This window comes from Falco peregrinus, chromosome 8, assembly GCF_023634155.1.
Source record: "Falco peregrinus isolate bFalPer1 chromosome 8, bFalPer1.pri, whole genome shotgun sequence".
NCBI lineage: Eukaryota > Metazoa > Chordata > Aves > Falconiformes > Falconidae > Falco > Falco peregrinus.
This window is the reverse complement of record NC_073728.1, coordinates 19,190,889-19,210,500: the sequence shown is the minus strand read 5'-3', so window position 1 is coordinate 19,210,500 and position 19,612 is coordinate 19,190,889. Positions and strand designations below refer to the sequence as shown.

Below are 19,612 nucleotides of genomic sequence, written 5' to 3'. Positions count from 1 at the left end.
CCAGGCATCTGCTCCAGTCATTGAATGCTGATACAGCACAAGAAATCGGGCCCCTATTTTTAAAAGTACAGAAATGCAAAGAGTCAATGGAACATATGAATAAAAGAGGCACTCCTGCTGATGCCAGGGGAATAAACCCAGTTCTTCCTAACTGAGATTTCATTATCCTTGTTTTATGCTGCACTAACTAGTATGAGCCATGAAATTACTCATTCCTTTTAAAAGCCTGAGTGTTTTTGTTTGATGTCCTTCAGTTGTAGTGAATGCCATAGATTTATGCCTGAAGGAAGTTACCTTTATTTGTGTAAAGTCTATTGGGAAGTAATTTCTTGATCTTCTGTAACATGGGCAAGGGGATATGAGAACATTAATTTCTCCTTTTTATCCTATTTGATTCAAATAGTTAACTCTTTGGATAGGTGTTAAGCGTTAAAAAAAAAAGTTTATCCTTTCCAGCAGGAATTCGGTTCTCCTTTCCTTGCTTAGAGTTTGTTTAGGAGAGTTCTTTTCAAAGTATCAACAAACATTTTCAGTGAACATCTTTACTTTGGACTGGAAAACTTTAGATGAAGTAATGTGTACCAGTTTTACCACAGACGGGAGAGATAATTGCCAGCCCCACCCCCCGCCACCCCTATTCTGAAGAACTGCAACTGCTGTAGTATTATTGCATGAGAATCCTAGGTGCTGGAGGAGATCCAGGTTGTAGCCTACAATAGTCACCCTGTTCGTTCTTTGGCAGTACATTTTTTTTTTTCCAGAGGAGAAAAGAGTGGGAAATCTAATGCTGTTCTTTGGAATTACAAGTCAAGGTATGACACGCTATGCTCAGTTAAATGTCTTGTTTCTAGTTTTGTTGTTACAGTCTTGCTTACCATTTTTAGGTGAATTTTCACAAGGGCTTGATTAACTAGCTTATGTCACTTGGAATTCAGTTGGCCCCTTTCAGTCCTTTTTTGAGTTGATCAGTCAAATTTATGATGTTAGCAATAATCTCTGATGTACTAGAATAAGCATGGGCCCTTGATCTTTCAGATTGCTCAGCTTTTGATGCTGTGTCTTTGAAGGGGTGTTGATATCTTCATGAATCTCAGCAGAACTGCACTGGGGTGGTTTCAGCCTTCAGCCTTTTGCCCTTCACTCCAAAAGCACTCAGAGGAGCTAAGCTCACTCCCTTTTGCTGGTTTCTCTGACAGGAAGAGTAAGGGTTTATTTGCCTGCTCAAATTATATGTGTGAGGTACCCAAAGGGAAATGAGATGCTCTGAGCTGAAATAATCAGTGTTTCACTGCATCTTTTATCAGGGTTGGAAGCCATGACAGTCTGATACCATCTGCACACCAAATGTGTTGGTTCTTGACATTCTATGTGAGCGTCAAAAAGGGAACAAATCCTCCCTTGATCACTGGGCTAAAGTGTTAAATGAGATAGAGACTCACAAAAATTGCTGCTTTGTCCTGTATTCTCTCTGTATGATTTCTTTGATCTGTGCCAATTTCAACTATTTTGGTAATACTTCATGCCACTTACTATCTAACATCAGTTACTGTCTAAAATCTGATTTTGCTAATTGAATGCATCAGAAAAAAAATTTTAGAGGCTTTCTGGCAGTGGATATTTGTAAGAATGCATTGGTCATGATCCTTGTCCATCTCTTTTTCTAAAAGAAACCATAATTTCCATAAATATGAAATGCATTCACTGTGCTTGAAAACTTGAAAAGTCAAAAGCACTTATGTTGCTAATACTTCCAACGCTTTTCAATGACATCAGTGGAAGAATGTAAGTACTCTCCTAGCAATGCAAATTGTAAGGCTTATTTCTTAGTCTAAGCCCTCATAGTTTGGGATAGCACTGCCTCTTTTTATCAGTTGCCATATATTTTTCAGTGAACTTGAAGGCTCTCCAGTTGACCGTTAGTTTAAGCTGAATCAAGAAATGGATACTGGCCTATTTCTCTAGGTAATGATTAGTTCATCAGTGTAGATTCAGTAAGGATTAAACGTGTCTCATATCGTGGGGCTTTGCTTCACTTTCCTGCTGCAGAACAATTTTTAAAGAGCACTTAAAACTGAATAGGTCATGCTTTGGATGCAAATTACAGCTCAGCATATTGGTCTTTTAATTCCCTGGGTGTCTGTCTTTTTAAAGATGTAATTGTGGGTTTAATTTTTTTATTTTTTATTTTTAGGTTTATGGTATGGCACAAAATGGTTTTTGTCTTCAACTCTTTCACTGTTCTGTTTTCCTTTGGTTTTGTGTTTCATTACTATTGCATCACTAATCTTAAAGCCAATCCTAAATACAGACGAAGATTGAAGTGTAAAGCTGTTAACACGTGGATGCTGAAGGGATAGCTGGAACAGGCCTTGTAATGCTTCTGGAGAGGCAGCCCCAGTGGCCACTGTTCCTGAACCCCACAGGAGGACTGCTGGGGTGAATGCAGAACCAGATGGATTTGTCCAATTTTAGTCTCGAATCACTCTTTAGTTTCCCAAGCTCAGTCATCTAAAAAACATTCATCAGAACTGAAGATGAGTATTCCAAGGAAGTTTATTCAGGTTTTTGGTTTGGTGTTTACTTTAGGGTCATCTTTTAAATTTTTTAAAAATTATTATAACCTCACTGAGGGTGGACTGACTTCTAAGTTTACTAGAATCTGTGCTTTATTATGCAGAGTAGCAAACATTTTGTTTAGTTAATATTTGTTCCCAATTTAGAGCTCAGTTCTGGCTCAACTTCCTCTCTCCTCTTTTCTCTTAGAAGTGTGAAAAAGGCACATGGTCCCGGCGTGTTTGCATTTCTGAGATGCCAAAATGGCAATGTATTCTCAATCCCCTTTGCACTAGGCCAGAGGCTGAGGTAGAATTTCCCTGCCAAATGTAATAAAGGTTGATATTCTTTGATCTATGGATGTTTATTGAGAAGGAGAGAGAGAAAGGTCAGATTCAGATTTTTGATGGAAACTTGGCTGAGCTCTTTACACTGAAAAGATTTTATTTATAGTTCAGCCTCTATGTTGAGGACTGTTTTTCACAGTCATGAACTGTTTTTGTTAGAAACCTTGTACACACAGTACCAATGTATGATGTGATGTACAGTAGGCAGTAATTTGCTGAAGCAACTCATGTAACTGAAGCGTTCTGTGCCAGTGTGTCTCATTTTTGACATGCTGATATGAAAAAGTAATAGTTCTCTGATTCACCTCCTTTTGCTTAAATATGTCTCTGTACTTAAGTTATTCATGTGTTGCCCTAACTCCAGTGCTGTTCAGATTTTTTTCTTCTAAACCTGCAGTGAGAATAGTACATGGCAGTTATAAAAGTAATTTCTAGCTTAATGCAGAATTGGAGAGTTATTTTAGTGCCTTACTGCAAAACAAATTCATTTAGGAAGCCTAGACCAAATGAAACTTAACATATTTTTGAGATGAATTTCAACAACTATGGACTAAGTAGTTGTCCTGGTTTAACCCCAGCCGGTAACTAAGTACTACCCAGCTGCTCACTCACCCCCACCCCTCGGAGGGATGGGGAGGAGAATCAGAAAAGAATGTAAAACTCGAGGGTTGAGATAAGAACAATTTAATAATTGAAATAAAACAAAGTTAAGAGCAATAATAATAATAACAATTATAATGAAAAGGAGGGAGAAGGGAGAAAAATGAATCCAGAGGGAAGGGAGAAAAGGAAACAAGCGATGCACAATACAACTGCTCATCACCTGCTGACCGATGCCCAGCCAGTCCCTGAGCAGGGATATGCAGGCCCCAGCCAACCCTCCCCAGTTTATATACTGAGCATGACGTCCCATGGTAGGAATATCCCTTTGGCGAGTTCAAGTCAGCTGTCCTGGCTGTGTCCCCTCCCAGTTCCATTTCCCCAAGAAACTGAAAGGTACTTGACTTGGTATAAACATTACCTAGTAACAACTGAAAACATCAGTGTGTTGTCAACACTGTTCTCACACCAAATCCAAAACACAGCACTGCACCAACTTCTAAGAAGAAAATTACCTCTCCTGCCAGCTGAAACCAGGACAGTAGTATGGTAGAAGTTCACTCTGCTCCTCCCACCCAAAGAGGAAATTCTTTGGAGCTGTTGTTTGATGCCATCAGCTCCACTGCAGCACAGTACTGTCGAGATGATGTTAGCTACTGGTAGAAATTTCAGAAGAACAAAGTCTGTGTACCAGTTGAGTTAGAGTGTATGTTTTTGGTGTGTTAGATTGTGCCCAGCAGCGGCATAGGAGCATGTATTTAATAGAAACCAAAGTCTCTGTATTCTTCACTGTTTCCAAAGAAGTTGCATATGAAGCCACCGTTTGGGCAGAAGACATGATGCATTTAACAGTAGCTGGAACAGCCTGGACTTTACTAGGTCCTGCAGAGCCAGGAGGCAAAGGAAGAGACCCTGGGCTGAAGCAGACCAATGCCTTAAATTCTTGTTTAAGAATTAGTCCTTTGGGTATTCTTACTGTTTGCATGGAGTTCGAGATGCTAAGACAGCAAAAGCCTCAGTTTTTGGTTGACTAATGGGTACACAGACTTAGAAAGTGGGGTGGTGTCAAATGTGGCCAGTACCTTGTATCGTCTTTGGTTGATAGTTGCATCCTTAAGCAGCAGTGGAGGTTCCAGCTGGGGTTAAACACTCTAGATACCAATTTATTGCTAAATAGGGCAGGAGCTGCAGTATTTGGCTTATGTTGATGATGACTAGTACTCTGTGTCTCTGTCTGCATGTGCATGTATAGTAATTGGCTTCGGAGTAGTGCATTAAGTTAAAGAGTTACGCTGAGGACATCAAAAGATGTTAGAAACCAGGTTTCTGGTGGATTTTGCAGAGCCTCCATGGTTCTGAGGCAGCCTCTTGTCAGCCATAATCAGTGTCGTGTGTAGCAGCTTGTGACCATAGTTTCTTGCTTTAAATTGGGATTTGAATTTAAGTCATCTAAACCTGCAGGAGCCAAATGTTGTAATGGACTGTGCAGTTGTTGAATTTGGTTGGAAAAGGACCAAAGCTTTTGGCTTTTTTTCCCTGGATTGGGTTAGGTTTGGGAGTAAAGGGCTTGGAAGAGCACAGGAGAGAGGAGAGCGGGGCCTGTTTGGCTTGTTTTGTTTTTTTCCTTGATGGATACTGCATAAACCACCAAGTTAGGAACAGGACTGATGCCGGTATCAGTTCATGTCTTATGGTCTCATTTAGTGCAGATGTGGGTAATCTCAAGGTTAAGGTTTAGGTTACTTTGATGTCTATGATTATGGTCTCAGCATCTAAAGCTGTGAGAGTGCAGTTTACTGCCAGGTCCTGCAATTTGAAGAGGTAGGAGGAAGCTCATGTAGAAAGTGCCATGTTACGGCAGCATTTTTCTTCATGGTGGTAACCGTCTTGGTGTATGTTTTTTTGACCTCAAGCCACTGTGGATAAATAAGTATAATTTTGGAATCTGGAATTGTGACCTGTCTAATTGCAAAGACAAAAAGAATGGTAGAACTTAGCTGAGTGGTGAGAGACTCCGGAGATTAAGAGGTACTTTACTGGCCATGTTCTGTCCAAATTACAAGTATTTTTTTTGATATTTTGGTATTTCAACAGAAGCACACTAAGGATTTTGTGGTGATGGTAGGTGTTGGCAAAATTGTATCCTACTGAGAATGCTTTGAATCTAAGGTTACAGACAGAAGCAGTAAATCGATCACTTACGCTCTCCATGATTCACATAAATTAAACATTATAAATACTTCCTCCCAAAGCAGGCTTGTGCTCTGACAGTATCATAGAGCAAAACTTCTGGCAGCTATTGTAAATATAATGTAGGAAGGTACTGTAGGTGTTCGCCATGTTACACCGCATGAACTTGGTTAGCCGGCTTTAGCCAGAAGAAGCAAGTACTATGATTTTCTGGAGGGGCAAAATGTCACTTAATTTTGTACAGCCACAGCACTAATTGTGTCTGTCAGATACTGCTTCTCTCTGCTTATGTTGAAAAAACAGGAAAAATAGATAGAATTCCAGTCAGTGACTGGATGATAAAACAGTTGTCTAAGGAAGTTAAAACCCCCCTTGTTTTTCTTTTACCTACCCTTCTTTCTTCCTAAAAGCAGCATGCAAGGAACTATACTTCATAAGCGATACTAGGAACTGCTAAAACATAGTCAAATGCATTGAGAATAATACATTTGTTTGTCACTGGTCTATTAATGCTTTTAAAATGTGACTCTTTGTTTCCAGGCCTTTTTGCAAATGTGCAATCTGCCAATCCGGGTGGTTTGCAGGGCAAATGCTGAGTACATGTCCCCATCTGGTAAGTGTGGCCTTCATTAAGATTACTACGTTATACCTCCATTTTGATACCATGGCAACTACGCCTTGTCTTGCTGATAACAGTCGGTCGGTGCAACCGTGCGCGGGTTGCCTTCCCCCTTCCTCTTCAGTGCAGTTTCTCCTCTGCAAACAGTTAAAACAAATGCAAAGTAACAGTGGCACGATGTGTAACTGTGCCTGTGAATGCGGTACCCATACAAAGCATTCAAACAGTTTAGATGCCTGGTGGAAACCTTTTCTCAAATGCCTGAGAGTGGTTGTGTCCTGAAATAGAAAGACATATGTTTCCAAAAGTGGCTTTATTCTGTATCCAGGGAATGTTCCAGTGAATGCTGTTATATTTTCCCATTGCTGGGGTGAGACGACGCTGGAGAAAGATTATCTTTTGTTACCCTGTCTGGGATATGATGCCAGGATGTTGATACAGGAGAAGACTGAAGGGTGCATTGTCGCTGTTCAGGGTGATAGAGGATTTAAATCTTCCTCTGATCCATGAGTCTGGCAGAACATCCCAACTCACCAACAATAAATAAAGCATTAGAAGGGTACACAGCCTGCCTTTTGCTGGGGATGACTGGTTGCCTAAAAACATCCAGAGGCCAGCTTCAGAAGGTTAACTAAAACCCAGAGAGAGTTGCTGAATGCAGGGCACAGACGTCTGGCAGTCCTTGCAGACTGTCCCAGATTTTTGTTTTGTGAGGAGGTGCTGCTTTACTGATTACCTGGCTCTGGTGACTGCCACGTGGAAGTGCTTGTCAGTATATGTCTGTCAGCTGCATGGGTTCTGCTGCTGCTATTACTGATATTTTTGTCAAAAGCAGTGGAATTAAGCTATTTTAAAAAAAACAGTTGCCTGGCAGTAGCAAAAAATCAGCAAAATATGGAGAGAGATATATTATTTGTTGGTAAATAAAGTAGCTTTGAAATGCTGAATTCATGCACAGAGGAGCATCTTGTGTGCGCAGGAGTAGGAGTGGTGACAGTTGCATGTTTTCATTTCTCTGCCACTTGCACCCCATGTCCACACTTTCTGGCATCTGACGTTGTAATTGGGTTTGAACACTTCCTTCTTCTGAAAACAAGGAGCATGAGAGGGAAAACGATACTGCTTCAATTTAAACGTAGGTAGAAATACATGTATTATTTTTGCCCTTACACCTGGAGTCCCTACTATTTTTATTCACTTGCCACATTTTCTGTCTTTATATTGGTTCTTTAATGATAATTCAAACAAGGTTGTCATTTATTCCCTTCTCCCTCCCCACCACCCTCTGTCTCGCAGCAGCAGACAAAGATCTGCATCTCATCTTTTTTGGGGAAGGTTATTTATCTCATAGTTGTCATAATGATGAAACCCATTCTGAGGGAGTCAGAAGCACGATACCAAAGAATTGTCCTGGTATGTGAAGTACAGTCTGACTGAAACCACTGAATTCTGCAGCACAGAGAAGACTCTGTTTCCTTCTGCAACCTGCAGTGTGCGGATGCAGATGAAGCCTTTCTTGGTGTGGTGCACTTCATTTATTACCCTTAGGCCGATGAGCCAGTGAGAAGTGAGTGTTTGAGCTAGGCCAAACAGTAGGTATTTTGTGTTTCATTGAAAAGAGTGAATGTATTGCTAATAACATATTTGGAGTCAGGCAGGTACCGATCTTGCTCTTTGTGCTGTCTATGGAGAGCAGAGTTTGCCCACAGTGAGAGGTGGGAAGGTAAAAGGGTGCAGTGCCCCACTGCACTGGGCAGGCTCATTTACTGCCTTTGGGTTTGAGGACATTTTCTGTAATACAAAACATCCAGCATTTATCTCTGGTTTGTGGATTATTTCAATCATGTAAATAATGCTAAATGATTTATAAGTTTGGTGTTTATCAGTTGCACTTGGATGAAGATTTGCAGAGCAAGCAACCTGGTTAGGGTGGATTGGAGCAGGAGTCCTCAGCTTCACACGCTGAGAGCTGGGAAAAGGGGCATATGGCAACTTCTGTCATACTCCATGGCACGCTGTGTGTGACAGGGCTTCCTCTTGTACCCCTGCCTGCCTTAAAGCTTTGGCTTGGTTCTGTGTGTAAGAAAAGTTACCAACCAGAGAAAGACTGTCTGTTTTTAGCCCTGCTTCACACTGGGCTATCAGGGCTCAGCTTCATAGACTGAATGTTGAGCCTTCCTAGTGTTACCCATTTTTGCTTCCATGATGGTGAAGAAGCTCCTTCCTCTGCCTGGCCCTCCAGATGGAAAAGCTGAGTCTCATACTGAGAACCTCTTCCTGACCCCAGGACCACGGGAGCTTGAAAATGCCGGCTCACAACTAGAGAGTAAAGACTGGGGCAGCCAACAGGAGCCGGCTGGCCCAGTCATTGGAAATCTAAAGGACCAGAGGAGGGAGAGTCAAGACCTTGCCTTGCTGAGTGTGCATTTGCACTTCCCCCTGCTTGCTTTCCTGGGCATAGTGCCACATCTCCCATCATTTCAGCAGCCCTTTCCCTGACAGTGGGATAGGAGGGAGGATGGGAACACGCGTCGTAAAACTAGCCAAGGGCTCTGTCTGCTTTCCTGGGATTTCCCAGCTGTACTTCAGAGATACGTTGAATTAAGTCTTTCCGGCAAACCAAAATCCATTATTAAAATACAAGTCAATAGATCTCACTCAGTAACTTTGAAATACACAATTGCAAGTATTGTATGTAGAAAAGGTTTAGGAGGAGGAAGATGTTTGTTATTACAGACATTCACCAGGTGAGCTATGCATTAGAGCTTTACCTGTGCTCATTTGAAAAAAAAAACCAAACAACAAACCAACCCCTAAAACCACTGATGCAATATTTAATTGCTTTGAAAATTGTAAATTATGTTTTACAGGTATAAAAAGCTCTTACTAAAATACATTTCTCATTTTACAGGCAAAGTTCCCTTTATTCATGTGGGAAATCAAGTAGTATCTGAACTTGGACCCATAGTCCAGTTTGTAAAAGCCAAGGTAATAGTACATTGTTTTCAGAAATTGGTGAATAGCATGTTAGTCCTGCTTAGCATTGTGCTGAATTGATGTGCTCTTCTGGAATGTTACTTCATTTGTTAAAATAGTGTAGAAATGTAGTGCTGTTCTAAGGAAAAGATACCCTGGCATAGAAGTTTGTTGAGGTGGAGACGTTTTTCTTTGTCATCTACTCAAATTCTGGAAGCAAATTCTATGCAGAATAGCTGCATAGCAGTGCTAGTTTCTGAGAACGTTTTTCTACATGCCCTGTCTCAGGATCTCAGAGCTCTTAAACCCAGAACTGACTGGTTTAAATTCTGAAGTGTCAGGTACTGTTCAGATTTGCCTTTGCCTCCCCCCCCCCCCCCCCCATATTTTAACCAACACTGTCTTTTCACTGAGCAGTTGATAAAGCTGTATCACAGATGTAAATTTGTGTTTACTTCTTGCCACAGAGGTACACTAACCTGGGGCTGTGTGCTCAAACTGTGTTCATCTATAACTGGTAATAAGTCTGTATTTCTTGTAGATTAGCTATGTTACGTTAAAATTTTTATTTTTAATTCTAAAGGATACTGTATGTAAAAATAGCCTGTGTAATTTGTTACTGAGCTATGTAAGAGATCAGGGTCTGAGCCAAAGCTCATTGACTTTAGAGGTCCTTGGGTCAAGCATTGCTGAATATTCCAATACTATTTCTTACACGTTTGTCTTTTTCTTTTTTCTCCCCCTCCCCCATTTAGGGCCATTCTCTCAGTGATGGGTTGGATGAAGTCCAAAAAGCTGAGATGAAAGCCTACATGGAATTAGTCAATAATATGCTCTTGACAGCAGAGGTACAGCAAACTGTAGTAACTCCACACACTTACATAAGTGACTATAGGCAAGAAAGCTTGAGGATGTTTCTCTGTATTGGAAATGCTGCTTATTCTTAGGTGAGGTCAGCAACTTTTGGGGTGAAAGGAAGCAGGAATAAGTTCTCTGTGCTCTATAGATTGCTTGCTGAAATGTTCCTCTAGACACAAGCTGCCTGTATGATTCCCCAAACTGAAATGTGTCATGTATCTGTAGATGTAACCAACTGGAAAATGCCAGTGGTTCCTGGGGTCCTACCCCAACCCACAGCTGGCCAGGCATCCTGCGATCACCTTCTACAGTGTGTGTGCTCGCGTGCCTAGTGGGAGGCTGGGGTCCTCTGCGGTTTGTGTCTGTGGCCAGTTAACGAGATGCCATCCCAGCATGGGAACTGTGTTGGAAATGCTGGTGAGCTGCAGGTGGCTGAGCAGCTGAGGGCTGGTAACCTGTCCACGGAGCGCGTGCAGCGGGAGTGGGCTTTTGGTCTCAGCTTGGTCCTGGTGCTGGTGAAGCAAGGACTAGCAGCTGAGCTTTTGCCTTCCAGTTCTAATTTCTTTTGTACATTCAGAGGTTTAACAGAAGGAATGAAATGGAAATTTAATCTAATATAGAAAAGAAAATTCTACTAGTGAGAAATTATTGTCTCTGTATTCTGCTTTATTAGGAAGTTTTAGTAAGTGTTCTTTCTGTTCCTAGCTCTATCTCCAATGGTGTGATGATGTTACAGTAGAGGAGGTGAGTGGTTCTGCAGCATTTATCTTAATTAAAATTTAATGAGAAAACACTTTCGCTCACAATTGCAAGTCCCTACTCATAAATGAAACATTGAGGTTTATACCGTTAATGATATGGGCTTTTCACTTTAATTTCGCTTGCATATACATTTTAGGGAAGTTGTGTCATTACTGGAGTTAGCTGACTGCAGAACAGATGCGGGTTTTGTATGTGTTTCTGAAGTAATAGTTTTAAATGGTTATGCTGCAAACTATAAATTCTGCACAAATAATTACAGCATGTCATACAACTCCCTTTCTCTTTTACAGCTCCCTTTCTGATAGAAGTATTTGAACATTAGCTATTTTATGCATAGAGGTATCTGTATTTTCTTATATGATAACACGGTACCTTTCTGTTTCTCAACAAAGATTACTCACCCGAGGTATGGCTCTCCTTACCCGTGGCCTCTTAACCGCATTTTGTCATATCAGAAGCAGTGGGAGGTAAGGCGAAAGATGAAAGCCATTGGATGGGCTGGAAAGACACTTGAACAGGTCAGTATGAAAAGTGAAGCTTTTTTAGCCTGTTTTATTTTTTCTTTATTTTTAAAGGCTTTGAAGAGTAGCACTTTCTTGAAACAGATGTAGGAAAAATATATATTCTGTACTTAAAACATTATCTAGAGTCAGATATTTGCCTTCATCAGCAATAAATCTTACATTATGTGCAACCCGATGGCGTGGGAGGAAGGATGTTTTACCATGAGTCTACATTTCTGGTGATGTTAGTTTAGGCAGTAGTCCTGAAAATAGGTTTTAAGTAATGGCCCCCACTTTCTGTATGGTGTGGGGCACACTTTGCAGGATTGTGGCTTCCATTGTCAGAGATGTAAAAAAAAACCCCAAAAGCAAAGTAGTTTTGAGGTGTAAATTACTACTTTTCATTAAGCTGAGTTATCAATGTTATGGGAAGCACTTAATCAGAATTGCCTTACATCAAATGTTAGATTAAATAACTCTTAGCTACCTGCCTCCTGTGTAGGTTTGATGACTGACTGTAACAGCTTCTGATGTGCCAGCATTGTATGTACCGTGTTCCCACTGTCAGTGCAAATAGACGAAGGAGGTTATTTTTTGCAGTGTTGGTATTTCCCCTGACAATACCGATCTTTTATCTCTTGTGTGTTTTGATAGGTGCTTGAAGATGTAGATCAGTGTTGTCAGGCTCTCTCCCAGAGATTAGGAACACAACCGTATTTCTTCAATAAGCAGTAAGTTACTCTTTACTGAAATACTACATCCAGGAATGTGAGATACAGATATATGGAAAACTCCTGACTTATTTTAATGCTGCATGATTAGTTGCAGACATACAAATGTGTGACTGGAATATAAACATGAAGTTTCAGAAATAAGTAATTAAAGGTTTTAAAAGGAAAGTTTATATAAGTTTCTGGCATTTATGATTTAGTTTTAATCCTGCTTGTCTTCTCTACAGTGTCTACCACAACCTATGTAGGGTACAAATGTACACCTTTATACTGTGAGTTTCTTATTAAAAATTATACATTTAGAGCTTTACTCTAATTTCTTGGGTAACATTCGTTAATAGGTACAGGGGAGTGAATGTATGTCATACCATCCTGAGCTGGGCAGCTTGTCCTGCCCTTCTTAACACCAGGGGCAGTTCTGAATGAACTGAGCTAGCGTGAGGGTGCCTGTGAGTTGTGAGGACTGGGGAGGAAGCTAGCCTTGTGTCAGCAAAGTGTCAGTTGCAAAGTGAAAACTAGAATTCACATTCCCAGGGGAGAAAAAAGGAACAATCTGGCCTTCATGGGATGTCTTCTGCTCTCACCAATTTATTCCAATTGCAAAATGCTTTTTTTCCCCTTTGTTTTTTTTCTTACTAGTATTTTAAAAACGTTACAGATTTAAATGACATCACATTAGCTTCTTCTTGTCTCCTGTGCGTAGAGAAGACTAGAAATGCTCAGGTCTGGGCTTCAGTTAACTACATCTGGACAGGGAGATGTCTTCAAAAGGCAGCATACGGTCTTGGTTACTTTTCTGTGTGTGTTTTTGCCCCTTAATCTTTTCCAAGTTGGGTGGGTAATGTAAATTGAGTGGATACAGAAATACGCATTATAGAAGAAAAGTTTGAATTGCATCTTCTCAAATCATTCTTAAACATAGTATAACCTAGATAAAACATTGTTTTATGCTTTCCCCCCCCCCCTTCCTCTTAATTTTGTGTGAGATAATAGCTGAGGGTCTTATTCTTCTGCAGATGTATGTGTGTATATATATATAAAAAAAAAACCAGACCCAAAAGACATGACAAACACTTGCCCTTGTTACAGAACTAAGAGGTAGAGTATGGTTTGATACTGGATCAATACCTCTGGCTGATCTGGGAAGTGTTATTTCCACGGTACCAAAAGCAAAGAAAGATGCGATACTGAGAACTAGCAATGTGCGTATATACTGTATACACAGTTTTCATGCATTTGGCAAATTCAGTGTTGCCTGGTTTCTTCCCTGTTCTTCAGTTGTGTGGCTCCCTAAAAATTATTCAGAACAGCAGGATTTTTCTTGATCAGAACTTGTCTTCCAAAATACCTGTTCTTTTTTCTGTTTGTTTTTACAGACCGACTGAATTAGATGCTCTGGTATTTGGACATCTGTTCACAATCCTTACTACTCAACTAACCACTGATGAACTTTCTGAAAAAGTGAAAAACTACAGTAATCTCACAGCCTTTTGTCGGCGAATAGAGCAGCAGTACTTTGAGGGTCATGATAAAGACAGCTCCACAACTGTTGCAGCCCGATCTGCTAAGAGGTCCTTACTGAGATAAGTGTGTTGTTTGGTGGTTGAGGTGGATTGCATTTCAGTTTTGGGCTTTGTTATTCAATTAATTGATTTCTGAGAATGGAAATGTGTGTTAGCTTTTTAAAACTGCCAAATCATTGTGGAGAAAGAAAAAACTCTAAATGCAGTTTTTGTGTTGTAGAATATACCATGCATATTTAACCTGAAACAACTGTATGGGCACTTCAGTTTTACTAGCCTGTATGCCACTTACTCTAAAGTGACCTTGGACAAATACTGTATCTGGATAAAAAAAATAAAATACTTTAAAAAGTCTCTCTCTGATTTTTCTAAATGCCTTTGTAAGTTTTATGTTTTAAGGTTTTAAGTTTGCCTGACAGCCAAAATTCATTCAGAAACTGGTGACAAAAACGTCTTGGAGCTCTGCAGCACACAAGTGATGGGCTTTTACTGTCAGTTCTTATTTTGTGTCAAAGTGGCTCCTGGCTGTCATTACTTCTTATGTGTCCTACCTCTGCTTTTATTTCTTGTTCACCTTCAGGTTTTGGATTTACATTTTTTCCCCTTCCTATGATTTCCCTGTTTTAATCCTCAGTTTGTCTTGCTTTTTAAGAAATGAATTTGCTAAGTAAGTGTATGTTTCCCCTTCAGTACGTTAATGTTGCTTCTGAACTTTGATGTACTGGCTGGGGCGGTTCCTGTAGCAGAAGGACGTGGTATGAGCCTGTGGCTGGCATGCCTTGGTCCTTCTGCCTCCGTATCGCCCTATGGTACACGTACACACAATATACTACAGCAGTAAAGAAATATTGTGGTATGCCCAAACCCCTGGCAACGTGGCGCTTTTCAAGGGAGAGTTCCTGTGTGTAGCCAGGGGCTCAATTTCACTAGTATTTCTTTGAACACATTAAATGGCACCACTCTGTTCTGCTTTGTCAGTTATACTTGACACTTTTCCAAAAGCACCAACAACTCCATGAGTGTGCTGGTGGCAAAACCAGTCCTCATGCACTCAGGAAGTCCTGGGCACAACTGGGAGCCAGCTCAAGCTGTTTGACTTAGTCGGAACCGTTTTGTTTTCTTACTATGAAATGTATTCTTTTGACTGTACTCCTCGGTGTCAAAATACTTAATGGCTTGAACTGGTTATGCAATGGTTATGAGGTTTTTGGCTGCCATTTCCTTCTCTCTTAAAAACAGAACAGGAAACAGCTGTGTACCTTGGACTGGCTGCTCTCCCTCCACGGTGTGGCTCATGAACCACTACTGCTTACTCATTCCTACTGCCGGGGACCACTCTTGTCAGCTTGCTCGCAAAATAGAGCTGAATTTTTACTGCCTGCTTCTTGATACAGGATGTAAGTATCAATGTGTAAGGGGGGCTTGGCCTTCTAGCAAATAGCTCTTTGCCATGAGAGGAAAGTTAACCTTGTCCTGCATTTCAGTCTTAAAATTCTACGTGTGCACATTGAACATCAACTCTTGACTGCTTAGTGACAGTTTCTGCTATCAAAGTGGTTGGTAGCTGAGAACCCAGGTATTTCTTTTAAACCTGCTCTTACACAGTACTGCAACTTCTGGGAAAACTGGAAGAGAATTTTGTTGTGGGGTTTTTCTTAATATTCACTCCAAACTACGATATACAGTACTTTGAGAGAAAAGCACTCTCCAATGGTCTCTAAGACTAGCAACGCCACAGTTACGGAGAAGTCCCGTGTGAAAACTGAAGTATCTTAATCCAGAGCAATTAGACTTGCCTTTTACCTCCTGGTATTTAAAGCACCATTCATGAGTAAAGATTTTAACCTAGCTTCTGTGGCTTTGGCAGTTCTTCTACCAGTTGAATGAACTACAGGAGTAATTTACTTCATGGGCTTCCACACCTACCTATGCACAGGCATAGACTTACATGCAGTCTAAAAATGTGCAAGTGGGTGTGGATTCCTCTTCTCAGAGCTGCAGAGGCCATCAGCCACCTTGTAACCAAATTTCAGCAATTGCTTTGGAACAGCATTGAAAACCATGGTTTTCTCTTTCGGCAAGGTTTCTGTGCGGCAGTGCAAGCACTGGTAAATACAACACTTTGAATGCTGAAGAGCTAGTTAATGCAAATCTTGTATGGTAACACAGAGCAAGCTTTCTAACTTCAGAGGATTAAAACCCCTCACTAGGGTAGCCACATGCATTAACCCACTTTGAATGTCTCATCTAGAAAATGTACTCAAATGCTGTGGAAGTGGTTTTGCAGAAGATACTGATCTGTTACAAAGTTTGTAAATCCACTTGAGCTATTCAGACTGCATTTAAGATAGGGAGACAAGCTAATTAGACAAGAGTTTTCAATATTGAAGAGAGGGGACAAGCAGAGACTGAGCTCTGGAAGCTAAACTGAATAGTTTCTGAAAATTTAACCACCCCTCATTCCTTGTGTGTGGCTTTGATAACTTAATTAGTAAAACAAAATTTAAATGGGGAAAAAGCATTCCTTACTTCCTGACTGAAGAGCATACTTTCTATATGGCATGTTTGCCACAGAGCTGGTTTGTAGTTCAGGCTGCACCGCATTCTAGGTGATATCTAAACTTAAAACCACAAGGAAAACGGCTCTGCTACCAGGTTGAAAATAGCTATTAAAATCCTAGGCAAAGGACGTCCTTTGTAACTCATAAATACAAGAAACCATTTTGCTTTTTGAAATGACATTGCTAGCATGACTAGCGCTACAGAGCAGACTGAGCCGAGCACTGAGGACCAATGTCTGTAAGCTGCGCTTTACCTCTGGGAAGCTGCAATCCTATAAAGGACACTGAGGCTGAAAGGACACAGGTACTGATTGCTCCTGACATGCTGTGCACAGTTCAAAAATGAAAAGTTGAAACACGACCAGCCATAAAACCAGTTAAGGTTGGAAAAAACCAAAACCAACCCAAACCCAATAACTTCTCTAGCAAGGGAGTTGAGCAAGCAAACCAACCTGCCTTATCCAAGGGCAAGTGAAGAGGGCTTGCTGTTGGTCTGAGTGGCCCTCTAGTAGGACAAGGCTGCACAAGTGCAGTCTGTGAGGATTTTACTCTTGGGTTCTGTGTTTTCTAGAAGATCTCCCATGACTGATGCACAACTGCTGCACCAGAGGCAGAATCAGGCTGGGAAGACCTATGGTCTTATTTCATGTAGCAGGACAGTGTGGATGATCATTTTCTTTCCTAGCTTTTCAAGCTCAAAAATCCCAAGCTCTCAGAGGCTATTTTCAGTGACAAAAGCAGGCAACTGGAACTTCTGAAGTTTCCCAAAATTAAGACATAAATTAGATCTCTAACAGAAAGAATGTCGGGAGCAGCTGCTCCATGGCTTAACATACATTCTCTGAATATGTCCCACTAGGGGACTCAACCAAAACAAAATCATAAAAGCACTCATAACTACAAGTGAATAGATGCTAGAGTCTGAACAATGTATAAATCACCCACGGTGGTTTGCTTCTCCTAATCTTTTTGTTCCACGAATTAATAGCTTCATATGGAGATGCTCACATTGAGCTAAATGCTAGCTGGAAAGTAGAAGGTGCTTTCCTTGGCTGATGGAGTTCAAACAATTGAGAAAGTCCTGGTGAAAATAGGACCACTCCACTCCTAAGATGCCTCTGTGTAGTTGTGGATGGGACTAATTTTGGTCAGTGCAGACTCCTGGTTGTGTCCTTGCTGGATTTTGGTGTCTGCTGCTATCAGAAATGTGTCATGCCAATTCCAGATGTTACGGAGGTCTCATTTGCTTGACCAGCACAGCACTGTATGCTTAGCTGAACTGTGGATCCCATGTACCCTGCACATACAGCATGGGAAATGGAGCAACCACCCTGCTCCACCGCAGGCTGTAGCAAAACAGCTTGTGATTCAAAGGCAGCCAGGATTTCAGCCACAGGCTAATTTATAGTACTGGATTATTGCTTCCAGCTGGTGGCCCTTCCTCAGCCCCTGGTTTTCCTGTCCCTCTCTGAAGAAAGCTCTCCTTGACTGGGGAGTCTCTGATGCTACATTTTATGATTTTGTGATGACATTTCAAGACAGACTTTATGGGAAGGAGCTTCAGTGATGGCAGCTTTTGCTAGGATCTACCACTCCTCACATACCAGTTTGTAAAAATTACAGTCTTGAGTGGTGTTAATGAGATATTAATCTGCTATTTTCTCTGGCTTTTGTTTTATTTCCCCTCCTCCCCAAGGAAAGAAAAATAACCTGGCAATCTCCTGTTTCTCAAATGCACTTAAAGCTCAGTGTTGTGGAAAAAAAGAGCCTAGCACAGCCCGGCACACAGAGAATGTTGCTGAGCTGTACTTAATGATGCCTCTTAGGATCAGCTGTGCTGCTAGAAAACACTTCATTTCCTGTGGCTTTCTTTCTTTCCAAGCAGAGTGCAGCTCCAATGGCTCTCACAACAATTAGCACCCACTTGTTCTGCAGGTTTGAAGTTTTTTGCATTAGTCAGGTTGAGAAATTCATGGTATTAATCATGACTGAAGTTGTTATTTATCACCTGCTGGGTGAGAAATAATAATTTTGGCACTACTGGGGCAGCAGGCCAGAAGTACCAAATTAAGTAAAACATCTAAACACTAGCAAGGATCATTTCTCTGATTAATGAATTGTTACAAAGAAAAAGTGCTACTCGTTATCTGATCTTAGGATAAAAGTAGGAGTTGGAAGTGGAAAGCATTAGCAAAGTCAGGCTATACCCTGATGTAGTTTGAAACTTTCCTGGCTGATCTCTCTTCTGGCATTCACTAACTGCTAACATGCGCTTGTCTGTGTCACAGGTCCACAACACTTGGCACACACACCCAGTGCCAAATTTGTAAAAAAGCAGCATTTGGCAGGGAGCTCAAGGCCCATTGTGTAATCTCCTCAAAAGAAACGTTGAAATGACTTTAACCTTCTAGAGCTTGTCTAGGCTGGAAGGTTTTGCCACAGGGACAGTTAAAACACCATTGTGTGATGGCAATAACAAGGGTGCAGGAACCAAACTCAGTGACACCAACAGAATTCAGTTTACACCCAGGTAATTGTATCCATACTGGGGCCGTTGGTCACCTATGGCATTAAAAGAGCCCACAGATTGCAGCTGCCTGATCAGAAGTGTTTCACATGCAAATACAAAAAGGGTTGGCCTACACAGAAGTGAGGAATGTGTGTGCTGTTACAACCCTGAGCTACCAAGTCACTGTGATATACCACGTCCTCTCCCTGCAAAACCATTGTGGGGAGCTGAGGTGCAGGTCACGTAGCGATGCCCACAGAAACGCTATTTTCTAGGTTCATAAATGAGATGTAATACTGACTGTTAGCCCTGAATATGATCAAAGAACTCAGCCCAGGAGAGAAGTGCCACCACTGAAAGCAAGCAGAAACTCTGGGTACAATTTTGTTTGCTTGTTGAGGTTTACAAGAAAAAAGAAAAATAGAGTTTGAGAGACCCTTTTTGGCTCCAAGTAATTAATTTGCTGGAAAGAAGGCACAGGCTTTTTCCACAGAGAGCATCAACCACTCCCATCTATTGCTGCACACTTCAAATTTGGTACTAGCTGAGGTGAAGCACTTTGCACTGTTGACACAGACGGACTGCCCCTGCTGACATCTGTGGCAGCCAAAGCAATGCCTGTCTACCCAAAGGCGTGTGCCCAGAGGCTGACTTGACATAGTGAGCTGACATGAGAGGTCAGCATGAACTTACACCTCTCGTATTTGGCTTAATATTAACAGTAATGCAGTTTGTCAATAATGACATTTTTGTAAGCAAGCTTTACATCATGTAAGTGCTCTCTCAACTAGATCCTTTTCTTCTTTTTTTTTTTTTACCCTAAAAGTTTACTCTGCATCGAAGAAAATTAGAGGATGTAGGGCATGATGGTCACCTTCCC

At 41.1% G+C, this 19,612-nt stretch overlaps 1 protein-coding gene across 3 annotated transcripts in view; it reads left to right on the top strand.

Moving 5' to 3' along the window:
• The window catches only part of MTX2 (metaxin 2), a 76,337-nt gene extending 62,321 nt beyond the window's left edge, over positions 1 to 14,016 (top strand). For all 3 annotated transcript variants that reach the window (XM_055811336.1, XM_055811335.1, XM_055811334.1), the window contains 7 exons: positions 6,231 to 6,303; positions 9,221 to 9,297; positions 10,041 to 10,133; positions 10,849 to 10,887; positions 11,298 to 11,423; positions 12,063 to 12,139; positions 13,516 to 14,016. In XM_055811336.1, the coding sequence (XP_055667311.1) occupies positions 6,231 to 6,303; positions 9,221 to 9,297; positions 10,041 to 10,133; positions 10,849 to 10,887; positions 11,298 to 11,423; positions 12,063 to 12,139; positions 13,516 to 13,726 (696 nt within the window). In that variant the 3' untranslated portion in view covers positions 13,727 to 14,016. The remainder of the gene's footprint in view (positions 1 to 6,230; positions 6,304 to 9,220; positions 9,298 to 10,040; positions 10,134 to 10,848; positions 10,888 to 11,297; positions 11,424 to 12,062; positions 12,140 to 13,515) is intronic.
• Positions 14,017 to 19,612: the final 5,596 nt, after the last annotated feature.